A 26,467-nucleotide genomic window follows, 5' to 3' on the forward strand; every position below is an offset into this window, starting at 1 on the left:
GTGCACGCGGCGCGCGCACACCTGACTGGAATGGATATGAGCAACACATCTCGAAGAACAACAGTTACAAAGGTGAGTAACCGTCTTTTCAAGCTTTAGGATGCTGGAGCATAGCTATGTTTTCCAGGTGACTTGCACTCAATCGCTGAGAGAGTGTTTGGTGCATGACACCCCTTCTCAACCAGCCCTCAAACTATTCTCAGTGACTATCATCAACTGTATTCCGGCAAATCAAACAAGACGGACGTAGTAGCGGGGAAGGTAGGAACCAAGTGTAAACTGACCATTCTTCAAAGAAGCAGACTGAGAATGGCAAACACTTAAAGTGAATTTTATTTTCCCCAGATTAGATACAAATCACATCTCTGACCCTTCCCATAAACATCTGCTTTTGGCCTTGTCACAGAATAATAGCCTCAATAGATGGAACTGCAGTAGGCACTGTTTGTTACAGCGCTGGTTCATTTCCAACAGGACTGGCTTAAGGATTTTGCAGGGGTTGAAGGGAGCCTGTACTTGAGTACAGGGAGCTAAATTCAAAGTCTCTTTTCTTCTACCCCATTATGGGCAGTGGGTATAATAGACCAGGAAAGGCTAAGCCTCCCGTGGTGCAGCTGCCGGTGACCTGCCGCTGGGCACCTGGGCCATGGTGGCCTCATCTCTTCCCTGAGGCCCCCACTGCCTGTTGCTGCTCCCTGGTGAGTCTTCCTCCTCTCCTCTCCTTTCCTCTCCTCCACTCCATTTCCCCTTGCCCTTCCCACTCCCCCCCCAGAGGTCCCCGCTGCTTGCTGCCTCCCTCCTCACTCCCCTTACCCCACAGGGGTGGAGGGTGAGGAGGGATGTGGCAGGCTAGGTCTTGCAGTGGGTGGGGGACTAAGGAGGCGGCGGGCAGGAGGAGTCTCATGGTGGGCGGTGGAGTGAGGACGCGAGCAGCAGCAGGTCAGGGAGTGAGAAGGCCAGTGGCGGTGGGTGAGGAGGGACACAGCAGGCAGGGGGGTCTTGCGGCAGTTGGGGAAGTGAGGTGAGCGGTGGCGGGCAGGGGGATGAGGAGGGATGCGGCAGGTGGGGGGGTGAGAAGGCGAAAGATGGTTGGACAGGTGGGTCTCATGGCAGGCGGTGAAATGAGGCGAGTGGTGGCAGGCAGGGGATGAGGAGGGATGTGGTGGAGTGAGGAGGCGAGTGGCAGCAGGTGGGGGGGTGAGGAGAGATGCGGCAGGCGGAAGCGATCTTGCGGTGGGTGGTGAAGTGGGGAGGTAAGCAGCAGTGGTGGGGGGTATCATAGTGGGCAGGGATGAGCGGGGACCTGGTGGACGGTGGAGTGAGGAGGTGACTGGCTGCAGGTGGCGGGGTGAGGTGGGGATGAGGAGCGATGCAGGGAGTGGTGTTGTGAAGAAGATCGTGGGGGTGGTCTGGTAGCGTGAGAGGGAGGGAGTAGCGATGTGGTGGGTGGCAGGAGGGGGGGCTGAGCAGGGTGGAACGGGTGGAGTGTGAGTAGGGCTGCAGGCGGAAGAGGTGGGACAAAGAGCTAGCCTCTCCCAGGGGAAGCTTCACCCACTGCCCATGTATCCCACCCCAGTTAGTTTAAAGAAGGATTACAGTTATGCGTTCTGGCTCAGGCTTTGCAAGGCTGTTTAGATCTCCTATCCTCTCTAGATCCTACAGCATGGACTCACAAGCTAGTGAGTGCTGAATTGGCAGTTATCATAGGGTGCATCACTATATGGAAGGTTCTGCTAACCCAAGGAAACACAGGTGAAGCTGGGCTCATGCTTCCTTATTCAGCTAACACATTATGTATGTTGTGCCATGGAGTGGTCATATTTAAGTAAATGTGTCAGGCTTTACATGTGGATTTGCTGTATACACAAACAGTATTAAAATAACAGCTGTTGAACATTTATTGTAATAGGGCAGCAGGAGCAGCTGGGCCTGAATCACAGTTCATGCGCTTGCAGGCTTACTGGGTCCTTTATGTACTGGGCACCACTCTTCTAGTTCTTATAGAGCCACTGCCTTCCATCACAAGTCCCTTCTTTTTCGCTTCTGTACAGGAGAGCCCTGAAGAACAGCACTAAAATGAGGGGATTCTGTGTTATGCTCCCTAACGAGATTGCTTCCTCTCTCCATTTATCTTGTCTCCAACCTGAGATTCCCTTTAAGGCATTTCAGATGCTATTGATTCTTCCCTCTGGACTTATAACAAAGGACTTTTGACAGTATTGTTTTCTCTTGCTAGGTGTTTTTCCCCCTAGCAGTAACCCCAGGGCATGAGGAATGCTAGATCTCTGTGCCATGCTCCTCTCCATTGACTTGGATGCCGTTCTTGGCATTTGTCCTCTTCAGAGCCAGCTTTATGTCCAGTTCTCTCAGCTGTTTCAGGAAGCCACGGTTTGGGAGGATGCATCGGTGCTGCAGCACTTGCTCAATAGCGTCAACCACTGTCATGTTCTTGTAAATCATCAGGTAAGCCAAGACCAAGGTGGCGGATCGGCTGCGTCCCATGGCACAATGAACCAGGATCTTGTCTGCACGAATGAGGAGAGCAAATAGAGAGAACGCTTTCAGATTTACCAATAATAAACACTCTCCCCTTCTCTTGGGCCTTCCCCCCAGAGATCTTCGTGCTTCCTAGCCATTAATATGTTTTACAGCCTCCTTGCCGGGCAGGTAAATACCATCCTCTTGTACAGGCAGGGACTGTGAAGCATAGAGAGGTCAAGTGACTTGCCCAAGGTCACCCAGTGAGTCCCATTATAGAATCTGGATCTCCTAATGCTTTAACTGAAGGATTGCCAATTTATAGCCAGGCGGGATGGGCTGCAATGTGACAGTAGGTAGCCAGCAAAGCCAAGCTGCAGCCTCCCCTTTATTGGGCTCCCACGGATCCATGATTTACTGTGCTTCACTCATTCTGCTGAATCAAGGAGTGTATGCTGTCTGGGTGGGGGGCAGAATTAGGAGGCAGGGGTCCAGCGCCAGTGAGGTGCTGATGAACCAGATACTCATGCCCTCCAGGAGGATGAAAAGAATGTGTCCACTTGCTCACTCCCAATACTTAGTCAAATAATACTTAGTCTTGCTATGAGGTCCTTTCCAGTTCTAGGATTCTATGAATACCATGGGGCCAGAGAGGAGTTCCCTGCACTGCCTCAGACTTTTGGTGTGACCTTGGACAAATCACTTAATCTCCCTGTGTCTCATCTGGGGATGACAATTCCTTTCATCCCACCCTGTTTGTCTTGTCTGGTTAGATTTCAGCTCTTGGGATCGGGGCTGTCTCTTACTTTGTATAGGCAGCTGTAGCACAAGGAGGTGTCAGTCTCTGCCAGAGCTTCTCAGCGCTGCTGTAAGGCAAGTGAATGAGAGTGGGATGTCCCCACTGGCAGCCGCCAGGGACCGGTGGAAGAGAGTGAGTGGTACTGGGCCCTTCCATGTGCTGCAGGAACTGATGCAAAGGCTTCTGGCTACAAAACCCTGGGAGGAGGAAAGCTGGGGTCGAGTTTTGCAAGTCTCAGAGCCTGGGTCGACAGACTTGGGCTTGTGTATGGCAGGAGAGATCCTGCTCAGGCTCTTGAAACCTGGCGAGGAGGGTGGGTCTCAGAGCCCGAGCTCCAGCCCTAGCAGCAACATCTACACTACTAGTTGCAGCACTGTAGTGTGAGCCCCATAAGCCTAAGTCTGTAGTCCTGGGCTCTGAGACTAGCTGCCATGGAGTTTGGTTGTTTTTTTAAATCAGTGTACTCTAATAAAGGCAGCATCTGAAGCTCTGTCTACTACAACCTCCTATGGCCAAATAACACCACAAACACCATTGCAACGCCAGAGGCATTTTTACTTTGTCGGCTACATCCAGTGGGGCCAGGCTTTGACTCCTAGCAATTCGTTCCTCGATGCTGGGAGTGGAGGGGATGATTTCCTGGCAGGAACAGCACTGCTGTGTCGTGGACACATCAAGAACTGCCAGTACAAGGGGATTAATGGTCACGGCTTGCATCCTAATCCCGGCAGATAGTTGTAGAGGCATCATGGCAGATTTCCAGCCTCGCCGATAACAGAGAATGATAATCCCTTCTATCATTACTCTGAATATTTGAAACAGATGAAAACTCCCATTTGTTCAGCGCTTCATTCTTGCTCTAGCCTCCGGTTTGTAAAAGGGCTGGGGTGAAATGGTGGAATAAATGACTGACAGGAGGGGAAGGCTGAGGGATAAAGGCCTTGCTTGGGGAGCTGGGAAACGGAGAACTTTCTGGGTATCAGTGGCAAAACGAGAACCTGTATTTTATGTCATGTAAAGGAGAGAGAGAAAAATGTGCATGTTTGGAAATTGCAAGGATGGGGAACCTGTCTGCTGTGTGTGAACAGTAAAGATCCTGGAGGACTTTCCATAAAGATGGGAACTTGCCCTGTCCTTCCAGGCCCAATTTTACAGTGAGTAGGTGGGTGAAGTGATGCCTGTTTGTGTGTTGATGTTCAAATGCTTTGGGGTGCTAATCTATCTTGCTAAGCTCCTTGTATGGCCATAGTGTCTGGATGCCTCACAATCTTACTGTATTTATCCTCTCAACACCTCTGGGAGGTCAGGAAGTGCTATTGGGAAGCCAGGGCAAAGCAAGCCTAAGTGATTTGCCTGGGGTCTTACAGCAAGTCTGTGGCAGAGCAAAGAATCAAACCTAGGTTTCCCAAGCTAGCGCCCTGGCCCCTGAACTACCCTTTCTCTTCTACTTACTCCAAAATCTGGGTTAGGAACCTGGGGGGCATTACTAAGACAAGCATGTTGGGTGGTTATACTCCTAGGATGCCTGGAATTGAGTTAAGCATGTGAACTATGCTAGGTGGCTAAACAGAGACTGGTCTTTATCGAACAGGGTAGTTATGTACCCTTGTGTAAACTTTCTTTAAGGCCGATCCCTTGCACTGATGGGAGTATGTGCTGCCTGGCTAACTGCTTCTTATCTCTTCACACGTCCTACGTCTGTAACCCACTATTTGAATGGCGACAATGCCCACTACAATACTTCTGAAACTGCTGTATTAGCAAAAAAAGGCCCTAAATCTATTGCAAGTGTATGTTTGACTGAATGCATTCGAATGATCAATCTCGTCTGGACAAGAAGGTGAGGCTTAATAGTACCATACTTCGCTGCAGTATGAGTAACATGTATTCAGTGCCCCATGTTTCCCAACATGAATTTCTTCGCATTCTTGTCCTCTCTTCTCCAGGGCTACTACAGGCAATGGTTATCTTTATATCGCTAGTGTACATGAGAACAAAACACAACTCTCTGTCCTTGTTATTCAAACACCTTACCAATGCAGCAGCCAGAAGAACAGCTACATACAGAAGTGTCAGTGTTACACATTTAGTTACTCTTGAATTCAGAAGTATTTTTAATAAGTGAATCATTCCATTCTCTGAATCAGGTTTCTGTTTCATTGCTGCATTGATGCTTGGTTGAGCCTCAGGGCTTCATGAGTGTTTGATACCGCCTTAAAACTGGAAGCTTTGAGGCTTGAGCCTTGCGAACTGCTCTGAGTCTCTCCCCCTACCGTTTATCAGCACACAAGAATGTGCTAAGCTTCTCAGGGCTCGTCTATATGGAGCAGCAGTGTGCACGACAGGGCTTTGATTTCAAAAACGCACTGGTGTGCTGTGCACTAACAGGTACATGTAGACCCTGCTTGTGCACTTTAATGTAGTGCTGTTGAAACAGTCTTTCTCTCTTGACTTCTGTGTGTTTACCATGTTTTTCATGCTGTGCTGCTGGAACAGGAAGGGGAGGCTGCAGGATGGAGCTATTAAGGACTTGTCTGCACAAACATTTTGTTTGTGGCATGTTGGGGTGTGCCTGTACCCCACACAAGCCTGCTGTGGGCTAGGTGTCCGGGTGCACCCTGCTGGCATATGTTAACAGTTCTCTAGAGCACTTTGAGCAAGTCCCATTTTAAAGAAGACTGGAGCAAAGCATTCTAATGAACTCACTGTGTGTCAGCAGGGAGCACGCAGATAGTTAATCTGTGACAGGGTATTGTGGGCTAGATTCACACCCCAGTTTGCCACAAACTCCATGTTTGTGTAGACAAGCTCTTTAGGCCTAAATCCCTCTCTAGGAATGTGATTAGAAGTGAGGCTAGAGATCAGACGCTTTTAGCCACCCAGAAAATCTAACTAGTCCCCACCCTTTCCAGAAGCAGTACTTGGGTGGAGTCTTGTCAATTTTAAGTGACTATCTTGACTTATGGACCTCTCTTCCTTCTAAGAACATGAAATCTTAAAGCAGCACATAATGCAACTGGGACTTCAGTTTTAAAATAGTGATGATTTATTGTCTTTCTGTCTTAACAAGGGGCAAATTCTGTAGCTGAGGACTGTACTTGTTGAAAGCTTAAGACCTGGCTGGTTGTTGGGGGTATCCCAGGTAACCAGCAGCTGCTGATCTAAACAGCCAAGTTGACAAGAACACAAGTTGACAAGAGGTTGGAAACTTGATATGTGGCTCTCTGATATTAAAGGCTTTGTAGGTCAGCAGGAGGATCTTAAGTTTCTCTGCTGGCTCCTGGTAAAACACCCTGTTGAGATATTTTTAAAAATAAGAACCGGAGTAAATGTTGAAAGACAGTGTGGGGTCGCGACTGTGGTGCTTCACATCAGCTTAAACCCTTAGCTAGGACGCTGCTGGAGGTCAGCAAATAATGAAGTATAGTAATCAAGCTGGGAAATTACAAAGGCTTTAACTAATGTTTCCAGATCTGTGCTGTCAAAGTGATTTCAGTCTCCTATGGCTTGGAAGATGACAAAAATAAATCCCTGTTACAGCTTGGAGATGATCTGATGGCAAAAGTATTAAAGTGCTTTTATATGTCTCTGTAGCAAACTTAATGCTTTAGTGTGAGAAATGTTGAAGTGACAGCCTTGGAGACTGGAGTCCTACATACACAGGATAAGTACAGCCTGGGCAGATGTCCTGCTAATAGGCCTCACCGCTAACTGGAAAGGGACCACCCCTAGGAATGGCAGACTAGCTCCGTGGCCAATTGAGTTTCCTCCTGAGATTGTTTGCTTCATAGGAGTGTAAAATGAGTGCTGCTTGTACTAGGGACACCTGTCTGCCAGGGAGATAGCTGCTTAACAGTGGCCCATCGGAAGGTAAGGACTTTTGGATTGCTACCAAATCCCATTGATTTGAATGGCTGACATGGCTGTGAGATGACCTGAACCGTATACTAGCATTGACTTTCCCAAAATGACCAGCTTCATTATTAGCCATTGCTTGTTTGTTCTCTGCTGATGGTCCTTGACTTTCTCTGCCTGTTTAACCCCCTGGGAGTTGGCTATTTTTGATGAATACTCATGTGCACTGAGATCAACTAGCAAACAAGGACTTTCTGACCGTACTCTGCCCCTTCCTTACTTCTCTGATCTTGGAGTGCAGCTTCAATGAATTCAGCAGCTGAATAAAAGAACTGGCTGAGGTCGAAGGTGGTGAGATCATCTGCTTCTACCCCATGGTACTCAATAGCCATGTCACTGTAGTAATCTGGTCCTGTGTCCACATTCCACCGGCCGTGGGCTGCATTGAGGATGTGGGTGAAGCCGGCTTTCTCAAGGCTATAGCGATCTAATGCAGTTTTCCTGTTAAACAAAGGTCACGGTCACATGTGTGAATGGAGCTCTCTCATGCTGCATCCATGCTGCAAATATTTCTCTTATTTCGCAAATGATAAACCACAACCACACTGATTCTTCAAAGAAACAGGCTGATCCCCTGCCTTTACACAATACCTTTCATCCCAGGATGTCACAAACAAACTAAGCTGCCTAGCAGCCATATGCTGTGAGCTGTTATTGGTTCTACCCATTTTACAGGGGGGAAACTTGAGCAACAGAGAGGTTAAGTTGACTTGTCCAAGGTCGCAAACTGAGTGAGCGGCAGAGCTAGAAATAGAACCCATGAATCTTTCCTCCCACTCCCTGGCTTTAACCATCTGACACATTCTTTGCCATCATTTAATATGAGAGGACTAATCAAAGAGTCAGTTACAAATGAGGATTAAATTCAGGTAGGGTTTACATGGCTCTTACTACTTCTGAAAGAAATGCAACCGCTAAGATTTTTCTCTTCTACACTTAGAAGAAAAAACTTGTTCATGCTCATGTGTCCAGGGGGTCTAGAAGCTCTGTCAGCCTCTTCTTTGCTGCCATGTACTAACGGATCACATTAAGGTGTCTCAAGACAAAAGCACTATACCCAAAGGTCACATATTGGCCATTGATTTAGATCTGTAACCTCTTTAGAGAAGTAAAAGTGGATACTTCCTACTCCTGGAGTGAAGAGGAATTGGCTCCTGGGATGAGGGGGAATCTTGGGGGGTGGGGGGGGGAATGAAACTGAAAATATTCAAGCTTCTTAAAGGGTCAGGATGTGCAAAGCTAATGCTTCCCTTTCCATGCTCAGGCACCCAGGCGTGCCGAGGACAGGACAAGTGGCAGCCCAACTTTCAGTAAACCTGTTGATAAGAACAATCTATTGCTATTTTTTTTATTATTAATGTGGCCCTCGTGCCTAGGAGCCCTAGTCATGGATCAGGGCACACAGTTCTAGACGCTGTACAAACACCCAGCAAACAGATGGGCCCTGTAAGGATTGTAAGGACCCAATATGGCTGTTCTTATGTTTTTAGTATGACTCCTTTATCCTTCCTTCCTAACCCTGTTCGCTAGCACATACAAAAAGGAAATTCTAATTGTACTCCGCTGTACCCGAGCGCACACAAGCGTGGTTGAGAATTCCTTGAGGGATGCAGAAGAACTGCTGCTGCATCAAGGCACATCACTCTGATTGCTCCCACACAAGAGCACTGTTTAGCGGCAGTGGCTAATAAACTGTGTGTTTTATACATGGTAAGACTGTGCGGTCAGTTTCTACTGTTGTGTTACCGTGGGCTCTTTGTTTTGGTGGGTTAGCACAATCTAGCGGAGTCCCCAGAACAATTACACAGCCACGAGCTCAGTGAACAATAGAGACACAGCATTGTTGTTGGAGGAGAGCCCAGAGTCAGTGCAGTCTCCTGCTGCCGCTACTGCTCAAACACACTTTCATCTACTCCCCCAGGCAGGAAGTATGCTCGGTCCCCTGAACTTCCTTTCAGAGCTACTTCCTGAGATGGCTGGGTCCTTCCTCTCTGGGAGAAGCCATAGAACTGGGTGAAATTTTTCGACTGAAATGTTTTTGGGAAAAATGCAGATTTGGGTTGACTGAAACATTTTGTGGCTTTGTGTAGAATATGTCAAACTGATTCAGAGGAAAATAAAAACTAAAAATAATTGCAAACAAATCTAAACATTTCATTTCTATACTAACTTTCATGGTTTTTTATTCAAAATAACTTTCAGAATTTACTTCAGTTTTATTTTTATAAATTTAAGAACATTTAAAGTATCAATCTTTTTGATAGCATTGTAATGGAGGTACTCTGTGCTCATTAGGTCTGTATGTATCTACATGCAGCCCCCAACAAGTGGGGCACTAAAGTTGTATGAACTGTAACTGATTTCTCAGTTCACTGGCAATTCTGAAAAAAGAATTACCGTCTTGGGTTGATCCGATAACATTATTTTTGAAATTTTCAGCAAATCAAAATCAGAATCAGCTCAGAATAAAAACATTTTCAGCTGATGTTGAACAAAATATTTCATTTGACCCAAAACAGTTTTTTTTCGACTACTTGATTTGCTGAAAATTTCAAAAATAATTGATTTGAAAGATTGATACTTTCAAAACAGATGAAAAAGTTTCCGGGGGAGAAGGCTAGGGCAGGTAACTTAGCCTACTCTCCTGAATCTGCTGTGCCTGAGGTGAAACACAGATTCTGCTTTCAGGTTTGGTTTTGTGGTGATTCCTGCCCCCTCCCACCCCCCCTGCAACTCCTGTGGGGAAAAAATCTGTTTTCCATTCTTCAAGCTTGGCCCAACAAACATGGGGAAATGATGCTTTCAGTTAAAAATTCTGTGCTCAGTTAGAACCCCTGCAAGTGGAATCCTTGCTGAATAGCAAGTAGGGTCAATGGAAAAATAACTATTTACAGTCCATGAAAGGTAAATTCAAACATTCATCTGGGATGTAATTTTCCTGTTTCCTTGACTGGGTTCTCAGGAGACTGTCAGAAATTAATGCCTTAAATGCAAATATTAGATAAGGTGGTGAGGTAATATCTTTCAGTGGACCAACTTCTGCTGGTGAGAGAGGCAAGCTTTTGAGCTACAAAGGACCTGAAGAAGAGATCTGTGTAGCTCAAAAGCTTTTGCATCTCCTATCCTGGGACCAACACAGCTACAACAACACTGCAACCACCTTAGATGCAGATTCTATACCAATAGAGAACCTTAATTATAATCCATTGCGTGGCTCTAGGATCTCGCATTTAAGTGTTCAGTGGCCGTAGTGTTTAATGAGCACACAGGAGTCTCATTTGTCAGAATGAAGGCACAGTGCTTTTTTATTAACTGCATCAGTGCTCAGATAAGTGAAAATCTGCTCAGGCTCCGGGAAACATTTAGTGTGTTCTGGGCAAGCCCAAGGGTTAACACAGGGTTTATCGTAGTCACTCCCAGATTAGCATGGTATTTTTATATCTTCATAGTCACTTCCATTCTACTTCTCCTTACAGTACCTAAATGAAACCTCCCATGGCTCTTTAGATTTACGGACATGGGGGTCTATGCTATTGCAGCTGTCCACTGATATGCTTACTGCAGTATCCTGGCAGTAGATATTGCCTGAAGTTTCAGTGGAAAGCACTCGTCTTTGCCCTTCCTTTTTCCCAAGGCATCATGGGCAAGCATATTTTGGGGCTGGGGCTAGAGGATGGAGTTCTTTCCTGATTCCTGCTGTTGACTATCTTACGACCTGAAGCTTTAGTATAATTTTTCTTGATCAGTTTGGACTAACCCCTTGTATTAGCAGAGGCATATTGGGTATGTATTTATTCATGTAGCTGTTCTGTCAGTTCAGATTGGATGAAGAGAAGTAACTGATCCATCTTAAACATTACAAATGCTTACAGTGTGATAAACAAAATCTGTTGTTATTGTGAGTCCCTCTTCTGCTCTGAATTAATCATAGATATAAGATACAGAAGAGACATTCTGAGGTCTGTCTAGACCATCATCCTGCCAATGAAGGATTCTCTATTGTGCTTTTTAGTGCTTTGTGCAGGCTGATGCTAAATTGTCTGTCATCTTTGCTTTCCTCTTAGCTTAGCCTCTCAGGTCAACTGCTTTAAACTCTGCTGTATTGAGTGCTCTTCTATGGACTTGTTTGAGTTCAGAACTGACCTTTTGCAGGCAAGGTTACCACAGAAAAGGCCATTTATTCCCACTAGTGCCTGTCCCATAACCAGTTTTTTAACATGGGCCCAAATCAAAACCTTCCTTCTTTAACTGCTAAAACTAGAAAACTTTCAAGTGTGAGTGCTCAGAGTTAAGCATTCAGATCCATTTCTGGGCATTAAGATGCCAGTTTAGCAAAGCACTCACGCACGTGCTTAGATTGCACTTACTTCAGTGGAATTTAAGCATACGCTTTACTGAACTGGTGCCTTAATAAATGCCCGACTTTCAGTGGCGCTGCGCACCTGCAGATCCAGTTGTGAGCTCTCTGCACTTCTGCAGGTAGGACTATATGTATTTAGATGCCTCGATATGGGTTTGGCTGCCTCCGTCTGAAAGGGTTGGTTGTAATTTCTGTAGAAGGCTTATACCAGGAACTTTTCCTACGATTTCTAGTATGTTGCATATTCTACAGGGCCAGGACTTTGTGCCTTTGTTCTGTACAACACTAAGCACACTATCTTTGTGAAAAATATAAATGGTTAAATCACTCCACAGCCACTGCTTCCACCTTGTACGCTGTTTTGCTTTCCTCTTTAGAGAGCTCCAGCAAGCTTAAATGGTGTGATTTCCCTTTCCAGCAACTAAGCTGTGTTAGGTCCTTAACAGGACCTCTTCCCTCCGCTAGCAGGAGGTTCTGTATTTATAACCTGCTTCTATTGGCTTAAACTGAAGTTTTGCCATTCATAGTAACAAAGGATTAGGTCCAAGATTTTCAAAAATGACTAGTGATTTTGAGTGCCCAACTTGAGATATTGTAAAGAATTTTCAGAACGTGCTGCAGATTAGCACTTTGACAATTGGGCTCTTTTAAGGTTGCCAATCCTCCAGGATTGCCCTGGAGTTTCCAGGAATTAAAGATCAAAGATTGTCATGTGATGAAACCTCCACAAATGTGTCCAACCAAAATTGGCAACCCTAGGCCCTTTTAAGGTGCTTCCAGTTGAATATCGAAAAATGGGCCTATCCTTCAAAATCCTTCAAACTTTCCTTTTCCATGATACCTACAAAAAAAACCTTTACAACAGGTAGGCTGCTGGTAAGGTGAGACCACTGCCGATCATACTGACCAATAATGTCTCATTGTTTCCTTGCATGCCCCCATCTGTCTGTCTCCATCTGTGATCTCTTTTTTCTTATACTTAGTTTCTAAGTTGTTTGGGGCAGAAACCGTCTTTTTTCTGTTTATACAGCACCTGTACAATGGAGTCCTGGTCTGTAACTGGGGCTCCTAGGTTCCACAAATAATAAATAGTAGTGATAGGTTTTGGTCTTGCTTTAGCTGAAGTGACTTGATTGTCAATGATATTGAGATAACTAACATGATTGTAAATTCTGAGGCAGAAGCTCATGCACACTTCTGAATGCAAATATTGTTCCCAGTCGTAGCTCACACAACCATGACCAGGAACAGCTTTGCGCAGTGCCCACGCTAGAATTTACAAGCATCTCAATTAACTCAAGATAACTGGTAAGCAGTTGGGCTGATTTACAGCACAACCTAAAACTTTGGTGTAGATGTACCTGTAGAAGCACCAACAATCACGAGTCACTTGTGAAAATCTCAGTTCATAGTTTAGCTCCTTTGTGTGTTAACATCATCAGAACTCTTGGGTGTATCACAAGGGGTGTGTGTGTGTGTGTGTTTCCTTTTGTTCCATCTTCTTACACCACTACTGTAGTAATAGCATTTTAGATGAAAGGAAAGAGTATGTAAAACATGAATACCTACCAACAACCAATTGGGTAAGGCAGCTAGTGAGCTAGGGCCACCCAAAGGCTGTTAGTGTGAATTATAAACCTTGTTCAAGGGTTTATAATTCAATCCTTCATTTGTTTTGAGCTGGCACATGACACACAAGTTCTCCCTCTTGCAATTAGCTCTTCACCTGAGTTTAACAGTCCAGCTAAGAGTTTTCTGTCTTACTCCCTCCCTATGTGATGCTATTGCCTTATAAATGTGATAGATATTTCTATTTCTTTGGTAATAATTGAACATAAAGCCACAATGCCAGGAAAAGTTCTCTCTAAATGCCCAGCATAGGTGAAACTATCAGCATTTGACATCCTCCAATTGCTTTCATTTTACTCTTCTGGGCCATCTGTGTGTTAGCACTTGATTTCTTTTTACATGGCACAAGCCATTATGATCTTCAATGTCTGCCTTGAATGCACTTCAGAGCAGGGAAGGTGAAGTACTGTATTGGAAGATAATTAGGAAAATGACAGTATATCTCAGCCTAGGAAGGGAGGCATTGAGGAAAGTTTGGGTCCCTGAGTAAACACCCAGCAGGCCTTTTAATAAGAGATAAACTGGGTACAGTGGCCTTAATTTAGCAAAGCACCTAAGTGTATGCTCAAAGTCAAGCATGTGCTCAAATCCATACTTATGCAGCAAAACCTTTAAGCAGGGACTCAGCTCATTACAAAATCAGGGCCCCTATATTGGAACATGAGGCAGATGGACTCATCAATGTGTTTGTAATGTTCTGTGACAAAGGGGGTGCTTGAGATGGGAATGACCCTCATATGGGGGAAATAGAAGACGAAATCCCTTTTTACTTTAGATTATATGCTCACCTCAGAATATGTTGCCTAGTACTGAGTTGGGGGAAAATGGCCCAATCAAAAATATAATTCAGTAGCAGCCATTTATTTGAAGAATAGTACTTATTTCTTTAAGATGTATACAAGGACAAAAAGATGGTGCCCATCCAAGCCTGTGATCTTTATTTAAAATTAAAGTTCATAGCAAAAAGACAAGTACTGCTACAATTCTATTTAATCCCAGCAACAGTTAGCTAACCCTTATTGCAAAATAAAATAATACTGCCCTTTCCTTTCTATTGTTTACCCCAACCCGCCAGTGCTCTCATTGGCACCTCCCTCATGAGCACCAATAACCCAGCCTTCATTCATGCTTTAGTCTCAACCAGACACTGGGGAAGATGCTCAACCATGCCATCTGGTCAGAAGAGACAGAAACACAAGCCGGGTGTCATCCACATACTGAAAACCCCACCGCCCATGATTCTCCATTCACTCTCCCAATGGCCTCACACACATGTTAAATGGGGAGGGACAAGATGGAGCCCTTTGAAAACCTCTGAGTGCCCTGCAGGAAGCAGAGTCGACCCTCTGAGATCACTCAACAAGAAATGCACAGAGCGACACTGTCTACTCCTCCTATAGCACCCAGGTAAGTCAACAGCATTTCATAGTCAGTGCTATCTGACTAGGTGGCTGGTGTATCTAATAGCATTATGGACACTCAACTTTTATCCAGCACTTGAGGGAGATCATTGAGCAACACAAACAGCTGCTTTCTTAGTTTGTATCATACTCAAGTTAATACTCAGATTGACAAGGGTTAAGAAAATCTGAGGCAATGAGATACTGTGGAAGGAATTGTCTCTTCATAAATTTTGAAGTATTTTTAACCACCAAGGGAAGACTAGGGGCAGGGCACTCATTTGCCAGATGTTCAGTGTCAAATGAGGAATTCCTGAATGTAGACAGTACCTCTGTTTCCTTAAGAGTGGTCTGCAACCTGCCATTACTAAGGCAGGTGTTGACAATCTCCTCTAATACTGGGCCTAAAGTTTCCGCAACTTCTTCTCTATCTAGAGTAGCGCTGCTGGCTGAAGATTAAGTAGAGATAATGTAGCATTTGTCCCCCACAAGGCATTGCCTTGTCTTCACAGATGCATGAATTGGAGCAATTTTATTCCCTGTGCAAACTAGCTAGCAAGTTCTTCACAACCAGAGGAACTCATCAGTCGCTGAGCGGGGAAAGCCAGGGTTCACTGGGCAATCCAGTGCCCAAAGCAAATCCACTGAATGAGGTTTTGTAGATGCTGTGATAGGCAAGGAAACTCCTCTTATCCTTCCCCACATCAAAAGCATAAGAGTTTTGAAACATTTTTGACTTAGACAATTTCTTTCAGACTTTGACACTCTTCCTTATTGCTTCAACTGTTGCAAATCAGCTGCAGACCAAAATGATTTGTGAGGAGGACTGACAGGGTAAACTGCCAGTGCTGCTTGTTTCTTGGTATTTAAAGCTGAAGTCCTTATCATCTCTTTTTGTCCTTGAGAGATTTTTTTGTTTAGAGTTATATATTTGAGTTCCAGCTCATAAAGCCTCCACTAAGACTGGCAAGTGGCTATGCTAATATTACAATGAAACCTTCCAACGTGTGTCTTTCTTTTAAGAATAAAATGATCCCACTCCCTCTCCATTCTGTGTACGTATTTCTACCTCCTGGGTCACTATCAATATGACCTGGAATGTTTCTATTTTTATGTGATTAATACCAGTGGATGTCCTAAGAGTTCATGTGTTCTAAACAGTGTGAAGTACCTGTGCATTGCACTGAGCCAATTCCCACCTGATTTCCTCTGAACTAATCCAAATGGCAATTCTCTTGATACGTAGCCACATTACTTTACCAGACAAAATCCTTCAGGAAGGGGAGGGAGTCAATCAGTGGGTGGCTAAACACTCAGTGTGTGCTTAATTAGCATAGTCCCCTATCTTCTAGATGATCTCTCTGTGTGCACTACCTGCAAACTTAATTGCCTGAGTCAGTTCTCAGACCACACCCCTAGTAGCAAGCATGGTTGTCAGCTCTATCAGCTGAACTATAGAGAAGGCTCTCTTTCACCAAACCTATGGAAGTTTGGCTCTGCTTTGCAGCTGGAAGTTAGTCTTAAAATGTATTATGTAAGGAGGGGTCTCTTGATTAGTTTTTCTTTTTGGTAGAGAGAGGCCAATGAGACAGTGTTCAGATATAGATTAGGTTCTGGCTAGGGTTCAGACCTTGAGACCTAATCAGAGCTAGGGATGAGGTCAGATGAGGCCAAGATCTTGGGAGACCACCATGATCTTTAGCTGAAATCTATTGTGAAAGATACTCGGGAACCAGAAAATGGGCCTTTTTTAGTTTTGGATCTAATGCAGAATCACAGCCATAGTGATGGGTAATTTGGCAGCTACCATCTCTACTTTCTGGCTCTGCACTAGGAGCTGGTTTCCCTCAGAGCACCAGTTTTGTTTGTGCTTTGGTTGTACCCTGTGGCTGGGGATCAGCCAACCAGGCAACCTGAAGAAAATATCAAACAGTGCTGTTAGAAGAAGGAAACAAAACAAAGCAGCTCCCTATCCTACTGAAGATGAGCTACATGTTGCTAATCCTGGTCATGGATGAACCAAAAGCCTGTTTCTATTCCTGTCACTGGGAGGCTCCTATTGTCTCCAAGGTCTGGTCTTAAAAGTCTTTAGAACTTGCCAGAGGAAAACTTCAATTGGAGCTGAACACAGGATGTTAAACTTGAGGCTTTGATTATTCTGGGCCTGACAGGCCTCATGGGGATTTCATTGCCTCTGGGGAACAGCTGCAGCGGAGGCCTGTAACAAAAGGAATGAGTGGCCTGATAGGGTTCCATGATAGCCTGTGTTGCATTAGAATAATGCTGTGCTTATGTAGTCAGGATAATTAATTGGCATTTCCATCAGCAGTCGCTGTTAACCTCATAAATGCAGAAGGCAGGAATGAGGCCCAGATGTGGAGGCTCTGAAGATAAACGCTGTATGTGTGTGTACACTTGATTTGTAATGAGCATGCCACTAAATTCTTCTAAGGGCAGCCCTTAATTTAGCCTGGTTGATAAGGATCTGAAATGAACCTGACATCTGTTGCCTTTTCCATAGTAGCTATTTGGTGACCAGTTCTTCAACCAGGCCCTAAAAAGAGACTCACTGATGAGTTGAGGGCGGAAGCTGTTGGTCACAAATAAGGTCATCTTGTCCCAAAGGGCTTATCTTGTGTTCAGTGCTTAGGACAGGGGTGGCCAACCTGAGCCTGAGAAGGAGTCAGAATTTGTCAATGTAAATTGCCAAAGACCACAGTAATACGTCAGCATCCCCCAATCAGCTCCCCCACCCACCGGCAGCCCCATTGATCAGATGTTTTGTGGCATGCAGGAGGCTTGGTGGGGGGGAACAGGGAAGAATGAGGGCATGGCAGGCTATAGGGAAGGGGTGGAGTGGGGGCAGGGCCGTGGCAGAGCAAGGGTTGAGCAGTGAGCACCCCCCGACAAACTGGAAAGTTGACGCCTGTAGCTCCAGCCCCAGAGCCGCTGCCTAAACAAGGAGCCGCATATTAACTTCTGAAGAGCTGCATGTGGCTCTGGAGTCCCAGGTTGGCCGCCCCTGGCTTAGAACATAAAAATAACTAAAAGGGAACGTAAAGCTGGGTGAAGTGTCAAAGCAAACCAGTTCCACTCTAATAAAGACACTTCTGATGCTGAGAGCAGCACTGCCAATGTGCCAGCATGTGGAGTTGTGTATACGTGGATTATTATGGCCCCATTATCCTGGATTTCATCTGCTTAGAATTAAATTCATAACTGCCACCTTATCTGAGTAATGGGGCCGGAGTCCTGCCTGGTGATCAGTTCATGTCCCAAATCCTTGAGGACTGGAGGCTGGACCTATGTGAACTGGAGCCCTAGCTAAAGAATGAATTTTTTTGTGGGACATCAGCCTAGTTAAGCTGGGCCTCATCTGTTTCCATTCCTCCTTTATTTCTTTCCTCTCCCCCTTGATCTTCAATCATCTCTCCTTCTCATATGGCTTTTTTTCCCTGCCTCTAATAGGGTGGGGAAAATGTCTCAGTGTGAAGCCCATGCTTCAGGGATGGGCTAGCAAGGTCTTCTGACCCAATGGCTTTTACCTGCAGTGCTACCATCATGTGACCCTTTCCCACCTATTCTTAAAAGCTTGCCCCATTTTCTTAGGTGTTAGTGTGCTCAGCCCCCCAAAAGATACTCTCTCAACAGCCAACCCCAGCTAAGTGAACAATGTATCTCTGAATAGTCTCATGTAAGGTAGTGGGGCTTCTGTTTTCCTGATTAATTGGTCTAGAGGACAAGTGCTTTTTTCTTAGCATTTATCTTCTAGATGTTCAAATTCGAGGTGTAACAAGGTAAAGTTACAGAAACAATTGTAGTTGGAAAAATAACCATTGGTAGATGGTGGCCTGTGTCTAGGGACCTTGAATGTTCAAAGCCTTGTTCTGATTGGCCACTTGGGCCTCTCTGCACCAGTTCAAAGGGGCAGGGTTGAAGACTCATCACAAAGATATGTGAAGAATACTTCCACCTATTACGTTAAAAATAATTCCAAAAATTTTAAACAAGGAAGGGGAAAGAAAGTGTCAGGTGAATTTAACAAAGCCCATTCTGCTTTTGCTGAATCTTGGATTAAAAAAGATCGAGCATGAAACAAATAATCACTCCCCATCCCTGAGCTTGTTGGCCGGACTATCGCCACACTTGGAGAAAAAAGATTTTTCTTCTGTGTTAGCTCTAGATGCTTATAGCCCAGATCTCTCAGGTGGGTCTTTCTATTGCTTCTGGTGCCACAGAATTAATTGGTCAACAATATTGGGACTCAAATAACTTTAAAAAGCTGTTTATCTTTCCACTTTTATAATCTGGCAGAAGATGAATTTTTGGACCTTTTAAAAATATTATGAATAGTTGGAGTTGGTGGGGCTGCAGCTTGTGCCTTTTAGTAATGATGTAAAATAAATATCCCATTAGGGAAGGGAGTAGAGGGAAAATGGGAATTAGACCAATATTGCCTAAGGGTTAAGAAAAGTTCTCCTGCTCTGCTGACAGGTTTGATTGTCTGCGTATGGAGCCAGTTCTATATAGCAGAATATTATATCCATTTCCAGATTAATCCTGTGCTTTCACGCTCATTTGCTAAGAGCAGTGAGATGCACCCTGCAGCCGAGAACGAGTTCAAAGTAGCCTAGCCCTATGAATAAGGACAAATTTGTTTAATGCCTGGACAGTTTTAATGCACAAGAGTCCCCCTCTTCCTCCTTGACACACTCCCCTACCCACAGCCAGGCTCTGATTTACCAACACTGAAATGTTTCCAGCTTTTGGGAAGACTCTTCAATCACTTCCAACAATTCCATTTCAGGTTAAAGCCACTCCCACCCACGGTTCTGTGCACTCAGCCTGTGCCCTTCACTCAACATGACAGGGGGACTGTTACTTGGTAATAATGACAAATTACTCCTTGAAATTAACCATCTAAAAATAGTACATGACTACCCACAAATGCTGTAGCCTGTCCTTGTGTCACTACTGCACCATTACTGTAATCCTTGGTAAGGAGAGATGCCTACATGGCTATGAAAACCTTTACTTTGGGCTGTAGTGCTTGAAAACTAGAAGGGGAAATCTTTGCTTTTGTCTATCCTGAAAAGGGCTCAGGCTGCCTTATTCCTATACTGAGCACTGGTTTGGGCTGCCAGCAATGGCTTATGTGCTGGCTAACAGAGTGTGGGATAGGAACCCCTGTGGCTCCATTGGTGGGTTGCGTTTATCACTTACTCATCTCCTATGTAGAGATTAGGCCAGACTTCATTAACGTGAGTATACTTTGGGCTGCCTTTCCAGAAGAGCCGCTCCAGTTCAAATGTGCCAGGGGTATAGTAGTCTCCATCGGGGTCCACTTTCACTGCTGCATAGGCACTTTTCTTCATGATGTTCAAATCTGCTGAAGACATCTTGTCCCCAGGGGATAATATGGTGTCGTATACTTGGAACGTGACTAACTAAAATGCAACCATAAAAAGAACAGAAAGCTAGGAGAAGTGTCAAAGCCAGCTGGGTCCACTCTGGTAAAGCTCCCCCCGCCCCACCCCTGTTTGTGACACTGAGAACAACACAACCAATGTTCCTGAATTTGGAGCTGTGTATAAATGGGTAGACACTCTCTGGCAGATGCAGCCCCCACAATCGGAATTTGTTTGTACTGCTGGCTCCCTTGAGAGAGGAATTAGAAGTAGCTCATTGGATAAACTTGCTCACAGTGAAGACAAATAAAGAGTGGGACTTTCCAAAGCACTCAGCATTGGCCAAACTCTGCTCCCAGAGGTAGTTTGCTCCCAGGAAAGTCAAGGGTTACAGTTCAGCTGACCTCCAGTTAGGGTGACCAGATGTCCCAATTTTATAGGGACAGTCCCGATTTTGGTTCTTTTTTTTACATAGGCTCCTATTACCCTCCACCCCCTGTCCTGATTTTTCACATTTGCTGTCTGGTCACCCTACATCAAGTGCTTCTGAAACCACCACCCGCAGGCCTCCAAAGAGTCAGTGAAGGGAATTTTCATTATCAGTGGAAATTTTAAAATCAAGATGGGACGTTTTTCTAAACGATTTGCCCTAGTTCACACAGGAATCCATTCAGGGAAGTTCTATGGCCTCTCTGGATGTCAGACTAAACGATCGCAATGGTCCCTTCTGGTAAGACTTGGACTCCAGGTTGTTAGTCATTAAGTCTCCACAGGCTGCACCTTAATCTAACATACGGCAAATCAGAGAGTGGCCGAGTTTGTCCCTAAGGCTGGCCCTGGCGTGCCCTAGTTCTGCTTTTTCAGACTTTTCACACAGCTCTGCACACTGAACAGTTAAGTGACTGTTTCGAGGCTTGCTGGTTTGCCCTGTTGCTGCAGGGCCCTAATAGCTGGTGTGACCAACTGAACCTGCTCTTTAGCCAGGAGTGCAAGCATGACTGCCACCTGCACGCTCGGAAAGGCTGCGTGCTAAACAAAGGGAGCAATCTTCAGGTAAAGAGGAGTGTTAATTCTCATCTGTGCTCATAGACTGCCATGTTGTGGGGTGTGACCAGACCAGTGAGGGGTTGTGTCATTGCCTGCCCTGTAACCCTGGGTGCCCTAACTGCTCTGCTGCTGTGGCTAACAGCCTGGACACCAACAGCCAGCAGACGAACGTGTGGGCTGAGTGTCTGTGGGCTGTGCAATCCCGATTCAGTGCTCCAATCCCAGCAGCCTGCCTACAACACAGTAGCCCCGCTCCAGTTTCCACTGGGTTTGATTATACCTAGCAAGATAACCCCAATTCCCCCAAGTCCCACATTTTCCCCAAACCATGTGCTCTGCAAAGTCCAGCCCCTTTCTGGACCATTCAGAGGGATAATCAGGTTGGTTTGCTCCTTTGAACAGGCAATGCCCAGTCACTTTCCACATTTAACTGGAGTTAACAATTACTTCTATTCAGCACTGGGTTGGTTTAGATTAAAGGTAAAGCAGGTTTATTAACAAAAGAGCGTAGGTTAAGGGATGAAATAAAATTAGTTACAAATAAAAGTAAAAAGATGGTTTCTAATGGCTAATACTTAATGAGCTACAGCTTTGGTTCAAGATAGATTTCTCACCAATCTTTTGTCCCAGACAGGAGTGCCACCAGTTTTTTTGGCACCCGAGGCGGCAGAAGGTCCCACCCCCAAAATACAGCCCCCGACAGAAGTGGCGGAAGGTCCCTCCCCCGAAATACTGCCAACGACTGGGGCGGCCCAATATCCGGCCACCGCGGTTGCCGCCCCCCAAATGTTAGCGCCCTAGATGACCGCCTAGGTCACCTAATGGATTGCGCCGGCCCTGGTTCCAGAGTCTCCAACCCCTTTTGTTGAAGGATCCATCCTTCTCACCTTGCAAGAGATCTGGCTCCTTGTGTCTGTCCAGTGATGGATACCAAGATGGCTGCTTCTCTTTCCTTATCATCCCAATCTCCCCCTCCTCCCCTACTTTTCACTAGATCGGTGTCTTCACTAGGAGAAAAGGTGTGTACTGGAAACATTTGTTAGTTAACTCAAGGTGAAATCCTAATGAGGTCAAGGCAATGTGTAGGTTTCACACATGTTAAGGACTAAGGTCTGTGCTGAGATAGAAAACCAATGGCAGTGAGTCTCAGAGCCCAGAGCACTTGGCCTCGGAGGGCTATAAAATTGCATTGTAGACATTGGGCTCATGCTGAAGCCCAGGGTATGAGAGTCTCGATCTCACAGCCTGAGCTTCAGCCCAAACCTGAATGTCCACACGGCAATTTTATAGTCCCTGCAGCCTGAGCCCAACAAACCTGAAACAGCTGACTCTGGCCAGCTGTGCTGTGCCACAGTTGTTTTTTTTTTAATTGGCGTGTAGGTGTAGCCTATGAGCCTAGCCTTTAACTTGACCTGCTGACACATGTGAAAACTACAAACTGCTTTGTCATTAAGATTTTACCTTCTGGGAAGAACACACCTTTTTCCTGGTGAAGACACACCCATTGCATATGTTAGCTAATGTGATCTAACTAAACACTTCCAATCCTAACCTAGCCAAAGCCAAACAGAAACCTTTCTGTCTGTTGGAAAATTACCTTGAGCCAGCCTTCCAATACCACAGTGCTGGTTTACAGCAGCTGAGAATCTGGCTCTGATTCCCATTACTTTCAGTCTAGTCTAGTCACATTGAGAAAAAAAACATTTCAGGGGAAATTCCATGGCACAGTAATTTCAATCTGGATTATAGTGAGTTGGAGCTATTAATGTAGTTAGAACATGTTTTAAAGAGCAACCTCTTTATTAACCTGGTACATCCCCATTAGAGGATCAGAGACGGCAGGGAAGCAAATGGCAAGTGGTAAATGTATATTTGAGTCACGTTCAGTCCAAATCAACACAACTTTAGCTTCATACCCATGCTGCCTCTGAGACATTGCATACTACAAAAAGGATGCTCATGCCATAGATCCAGGCAACATATCTTAGGAGGGTTCTTGCAAAGCACACAGAGATTGTAATGCCTTTCTTGTTCGTCTTTCATGGACAGTAAGGTTACCAAAGGCAAAGAGAGCCTTTGTTCTGTGAGTTGTCTGAGGAATGTCACTTTGTGCAGCTGATCTCCACATCCAACCCTGTCTTTAAAAGCTAGAATTCTGGGTTCATCTCGAAATTTGATCTGTTCTTTGCACTTGAAGTCAGGGTTCCTCTCTATGGAGCCAAAATCCTTAGAATACAGGAGCGGGCAAAAGGCAATGGGTCTGCACTGATTCTATCCAAAGTCTTCTGAAAACAGTTTAATTCTGTTGCCCTGTATGTGTTGGTTCTCTCAGTCTCACCTTGGAGCGCTAAACAAAAATGGGTGGGGGGGGGAGTTGTTTGGTTTTTGTCTTCAATGTTTCCTTCTTTTTTTCCCTTCCTTCCCAAACATCAACTGGAGACCAACTTTCCTTCCTCCATGTTGCCCGCATGCCTTGCACAGCTGCTAGTCTTGCCCGCTCGCTTTCCGCCATTGTCTCTGTTGTTTTTTCCATCTCCCTGCAGAAACCTGTACTCAAACTGTGTAGAGCTTTCACTTTAAAGGCTCTGGAGTTTCCTGGTCTTGCTTGTAGACCAAGTGCAACCTGAGCCAATCTAGCGTACAGTGGGGTGAGTTGTGCTTCTGAATTTGGGAGCAGCCTGCTTAGCGTCTCTGTGTTTTTGGTTTTCTTGTTCTAAATTCTGAGAATTGTAGTAGTGTTACATTGCAACCTTCCAGCAAAAGTATTTGTTTTTCTCTAACTTCTCTGTGTGTGTGCTGTGATCATAAAACCTGCCTGCTTTCCTCAGACAACCAGCAGTCCCCACTGCTGGTCATGAGTCTAAGCAACAGGCAGCAGTGATGGGCAGTTGAGTTGAAAAAAGAGGTTCATAGCAGAGGGAGGTGGTGGAATAGGACTCCAGCCTCACAAAAATGTCAGCCTGCCTCCCAGTGGCTAGAAACCCACACTCCTTGCAGGCAAAGTACCCCGGACTGGCTCCCCCAAACTTGTCTAAATTAGCTACTGGATTTGTTCACTGATATTTGTGGGGTAGGGAGGGGCACGGAAATGGTGCCCATTCAATGTGCTTTTCCACAAAATTCAACAAAAATAGCTGTTTTCTATTGAACCATGTGCAGGATTGTGAAGCTCCTTTTTGCTTGGGATGTGTGCACCTTTGTTCAGAAACCGGGCTCATTTTCACTGGCACTGGGATCCAGCTGTGACAGAGACTATGGACACATGGATTATCCAAAGACTATTGCATGAGCTTTATAAAAGTGATATGTATCTTTATGGGCTCAGGATTGTGTTCTGGGTTCTTGGAGAGCTAAAGAGTTTCCTGCAGGAATTAAAATAACTGTGGGGAGAGAGGGGAAATAATGAATGCAAATCCTTACATCCCTAGGCAGGTAACAAGACCCATCTCATTGGGGAAAATGCAATAGCTTGGTCTGACCTGGTTCCAGAGAACAGGAAACCATATAAAGTGCCCACTCTGATGTAGGGGAAAAGGTTACTCTCACCCAATCCAAGCACTGGCATGAAACTGACCAAGAAGGAGAGGCCCTGTGAGAGGCTCTCCATATGGAAGATGGGGGACATCTGGTAAGTTAGACATGTATATAAACTGTTTGTTGTGTTTTAAAGTTTTTTTTTGTAATGCTTTTGTTTGATTAAATAGTACTTTGCTTTATGGAAGCTGGCTGGTCACGCCCTAAAGACCTGGGGCCAGCCAGCCCTGAGAAGGTGTTAGGTGATCCCTATAAAGGGCTGAGAGAGCTCAGCTGAGAGGAGAGAGACTGGCTCCTGTGGTAGGCCCTGAAGGGAATGGTGTGTCCTCCTTTCATGTGTGAGAGTCGCCATGGGAGAAGTCTCTGGGAGCAGTAGCAGGAGAGGTGGGCAGAGGTATTGTTTTTTGTGTTTGATATTTTTGCCTGAGTTCTATGTTTGAAGAATAAAATGCTGTCTGGAAAGAGGCTTGGACATGACAGTGAGCCCTTCCTGGGAAGGTGGGGAGATACAGCCTGACAGACAGGAAAATGAGGCAGCAGCTAGTCTGACGCAAGACCAGGTAGGTGGCTGCTGCCCAACAGAGAAGAATACCGCTGGGTGCTAAGCTACGGTCAGACAGCTGAGTTGATCACAGTGAACTGCAAGACTCTGCAGATTAATTTTCCCAGCTGGAGGCAGTGGATCATGGGATCCTGACCTGAGAAAGCTGATGGCTACAGGCCTGAGACTTAAGTGGGTGCTTTCATGGAGGCCACAAAGGGGTCAGAGGTTCACAGACCTTGGAAACTGTGACACCATCTTTCAGCCAAATTTCGTAAAATATATTATTGTTTGCAGGGCTGGTCCTAGGAGTTCCCTGTCCCCCTGATGAGCACATTTTTGTCTCCTTCCTACAACACCCAGGGGCAACCAGCTGAGAAAGAAAGGGATAGGGGGAAGGCTGAGCAATGTGCCCCACCCCCTGCTGCCGATTTGGTGCCCAGGCCTTCTGCCCTGATTGCCCACCCTCCTCTTAGACTGGCCCTGGTTGTTTGGCTAAATGGGCTTCCGAGTTTCGCAAGGAAATGAGTGCTCACAGTTGTGGCATCTCCACCTTGCACTGTGTTTTGCAGAGCTTAATAGCATGGAGTTCTATTTCTGCACCTTCAGCAATAATTCATGAGGAGAACTCTTTCTTCTAATGGCTAAAGCACACTCATGCCAGCAGTCTGTTTAACGCTGGCTGTCTAACGTTATTTACAGAGACACCAACATAATGTGTTCTAACTGCGTGAGTGAGAGAGGAGTGTTGTGCCTTGCTAGTGGCAGACTCTGAGGATAAAGGACCTATTGCTGGTGCTAGCTGGGAGAATGCTCTCCTTAGCTCAAGTGGAAGAGGCCTGTAATTTTGATGCTGAGGAATTGATGAAGGTTCTAGTCCTGGCTCCCTAAGTGAGTCTGTGTGTGAGAGAAAGATGTCCCTGGTAATTATATCTGGTGACCACAGAACATGGATATGTAACATCGATAGTCTTGCACTTAAAGTGCAGACCTTAAAACTGGATAGTGACATCTGCAAATGATCATCTGTGGTACTGCAACATACTGTTTCAGTTTTAAGCTTTGTTAGCACTCTGAAAATGGAACCTCTTCTGAGACACGCTCAGTTCTGTTGGTTGTCTTGGGAAGCCATATTCCCCCCTGAACTCTCAAGCAAACTACGCACTTTCATCCCCTGCCAATGCTATCTGCTGTGGGGATATTTACATTGAATTACAATACAAGGAAGCATTCGTTGATACTCCCTTAATAAAATATATATTTCAGATTTGATTCAAAACGTAAGTAGGAAATAATGTTGTTTCAGTTATAAAAAGCTGGCTGGCTGCATAAACTCTGGAATTAATTACTGTCAAG

General features: G+C 45.4%; 1 protein-coding gene across 1 annotated transcript in view; it reads right to left on the reverse strand.

Annotated features, from left to right (window-relative positions):
- Positions 1 to 315: 315 nt before the first annotated feature.
- The window catches only part of LOC127054263 (dual specificity phosphatase 29-like), a 32,657-nt gene continuing 6,505 nt past the window's right edge, over positions 316 to 26,467 (reverse strand). Inside the window, exons 2-4 of the mRNA XM_050960341.1 lie at positions 19,805 to 20,028; positions 7,413 to 7,633; positions 316 to 2,525 (exon numbers count right to left, since the gene is read on the reverse strand). Of these exons, the coding sequence (XP_050816298.1) occupies positions 2,278 to 2,525; positions 7,413 to 7,633; positions 19,805 to 19,980 (645 nt within the window). The 5' untranslated portion in view covers positions 19,981 to 20,028 and the 3' untranslated portion in view covers positions 316 to 2,277. The remainder of the gene's footprint in view (positions 2,526 to 7,412; positions 7,634 to 19,804; positions 20,029 to 26,467) is intronic.

Source organism: Gopherus flavomarginatus, chromosome 6 (assembly GCF_025201925.1).
Source record: "Gopherus flavomarginatus isolate rGopFla2 chromosome 6, rGopFla2.mat.asm, whole genome shotgun sequence".
NCBI classification, from domain to species: domain Eukaryota; kingdom Metazoa; phylum Chordata; order Testudines; family Testudinidae; genus Gopherus; species Gopherus flavomarginatus.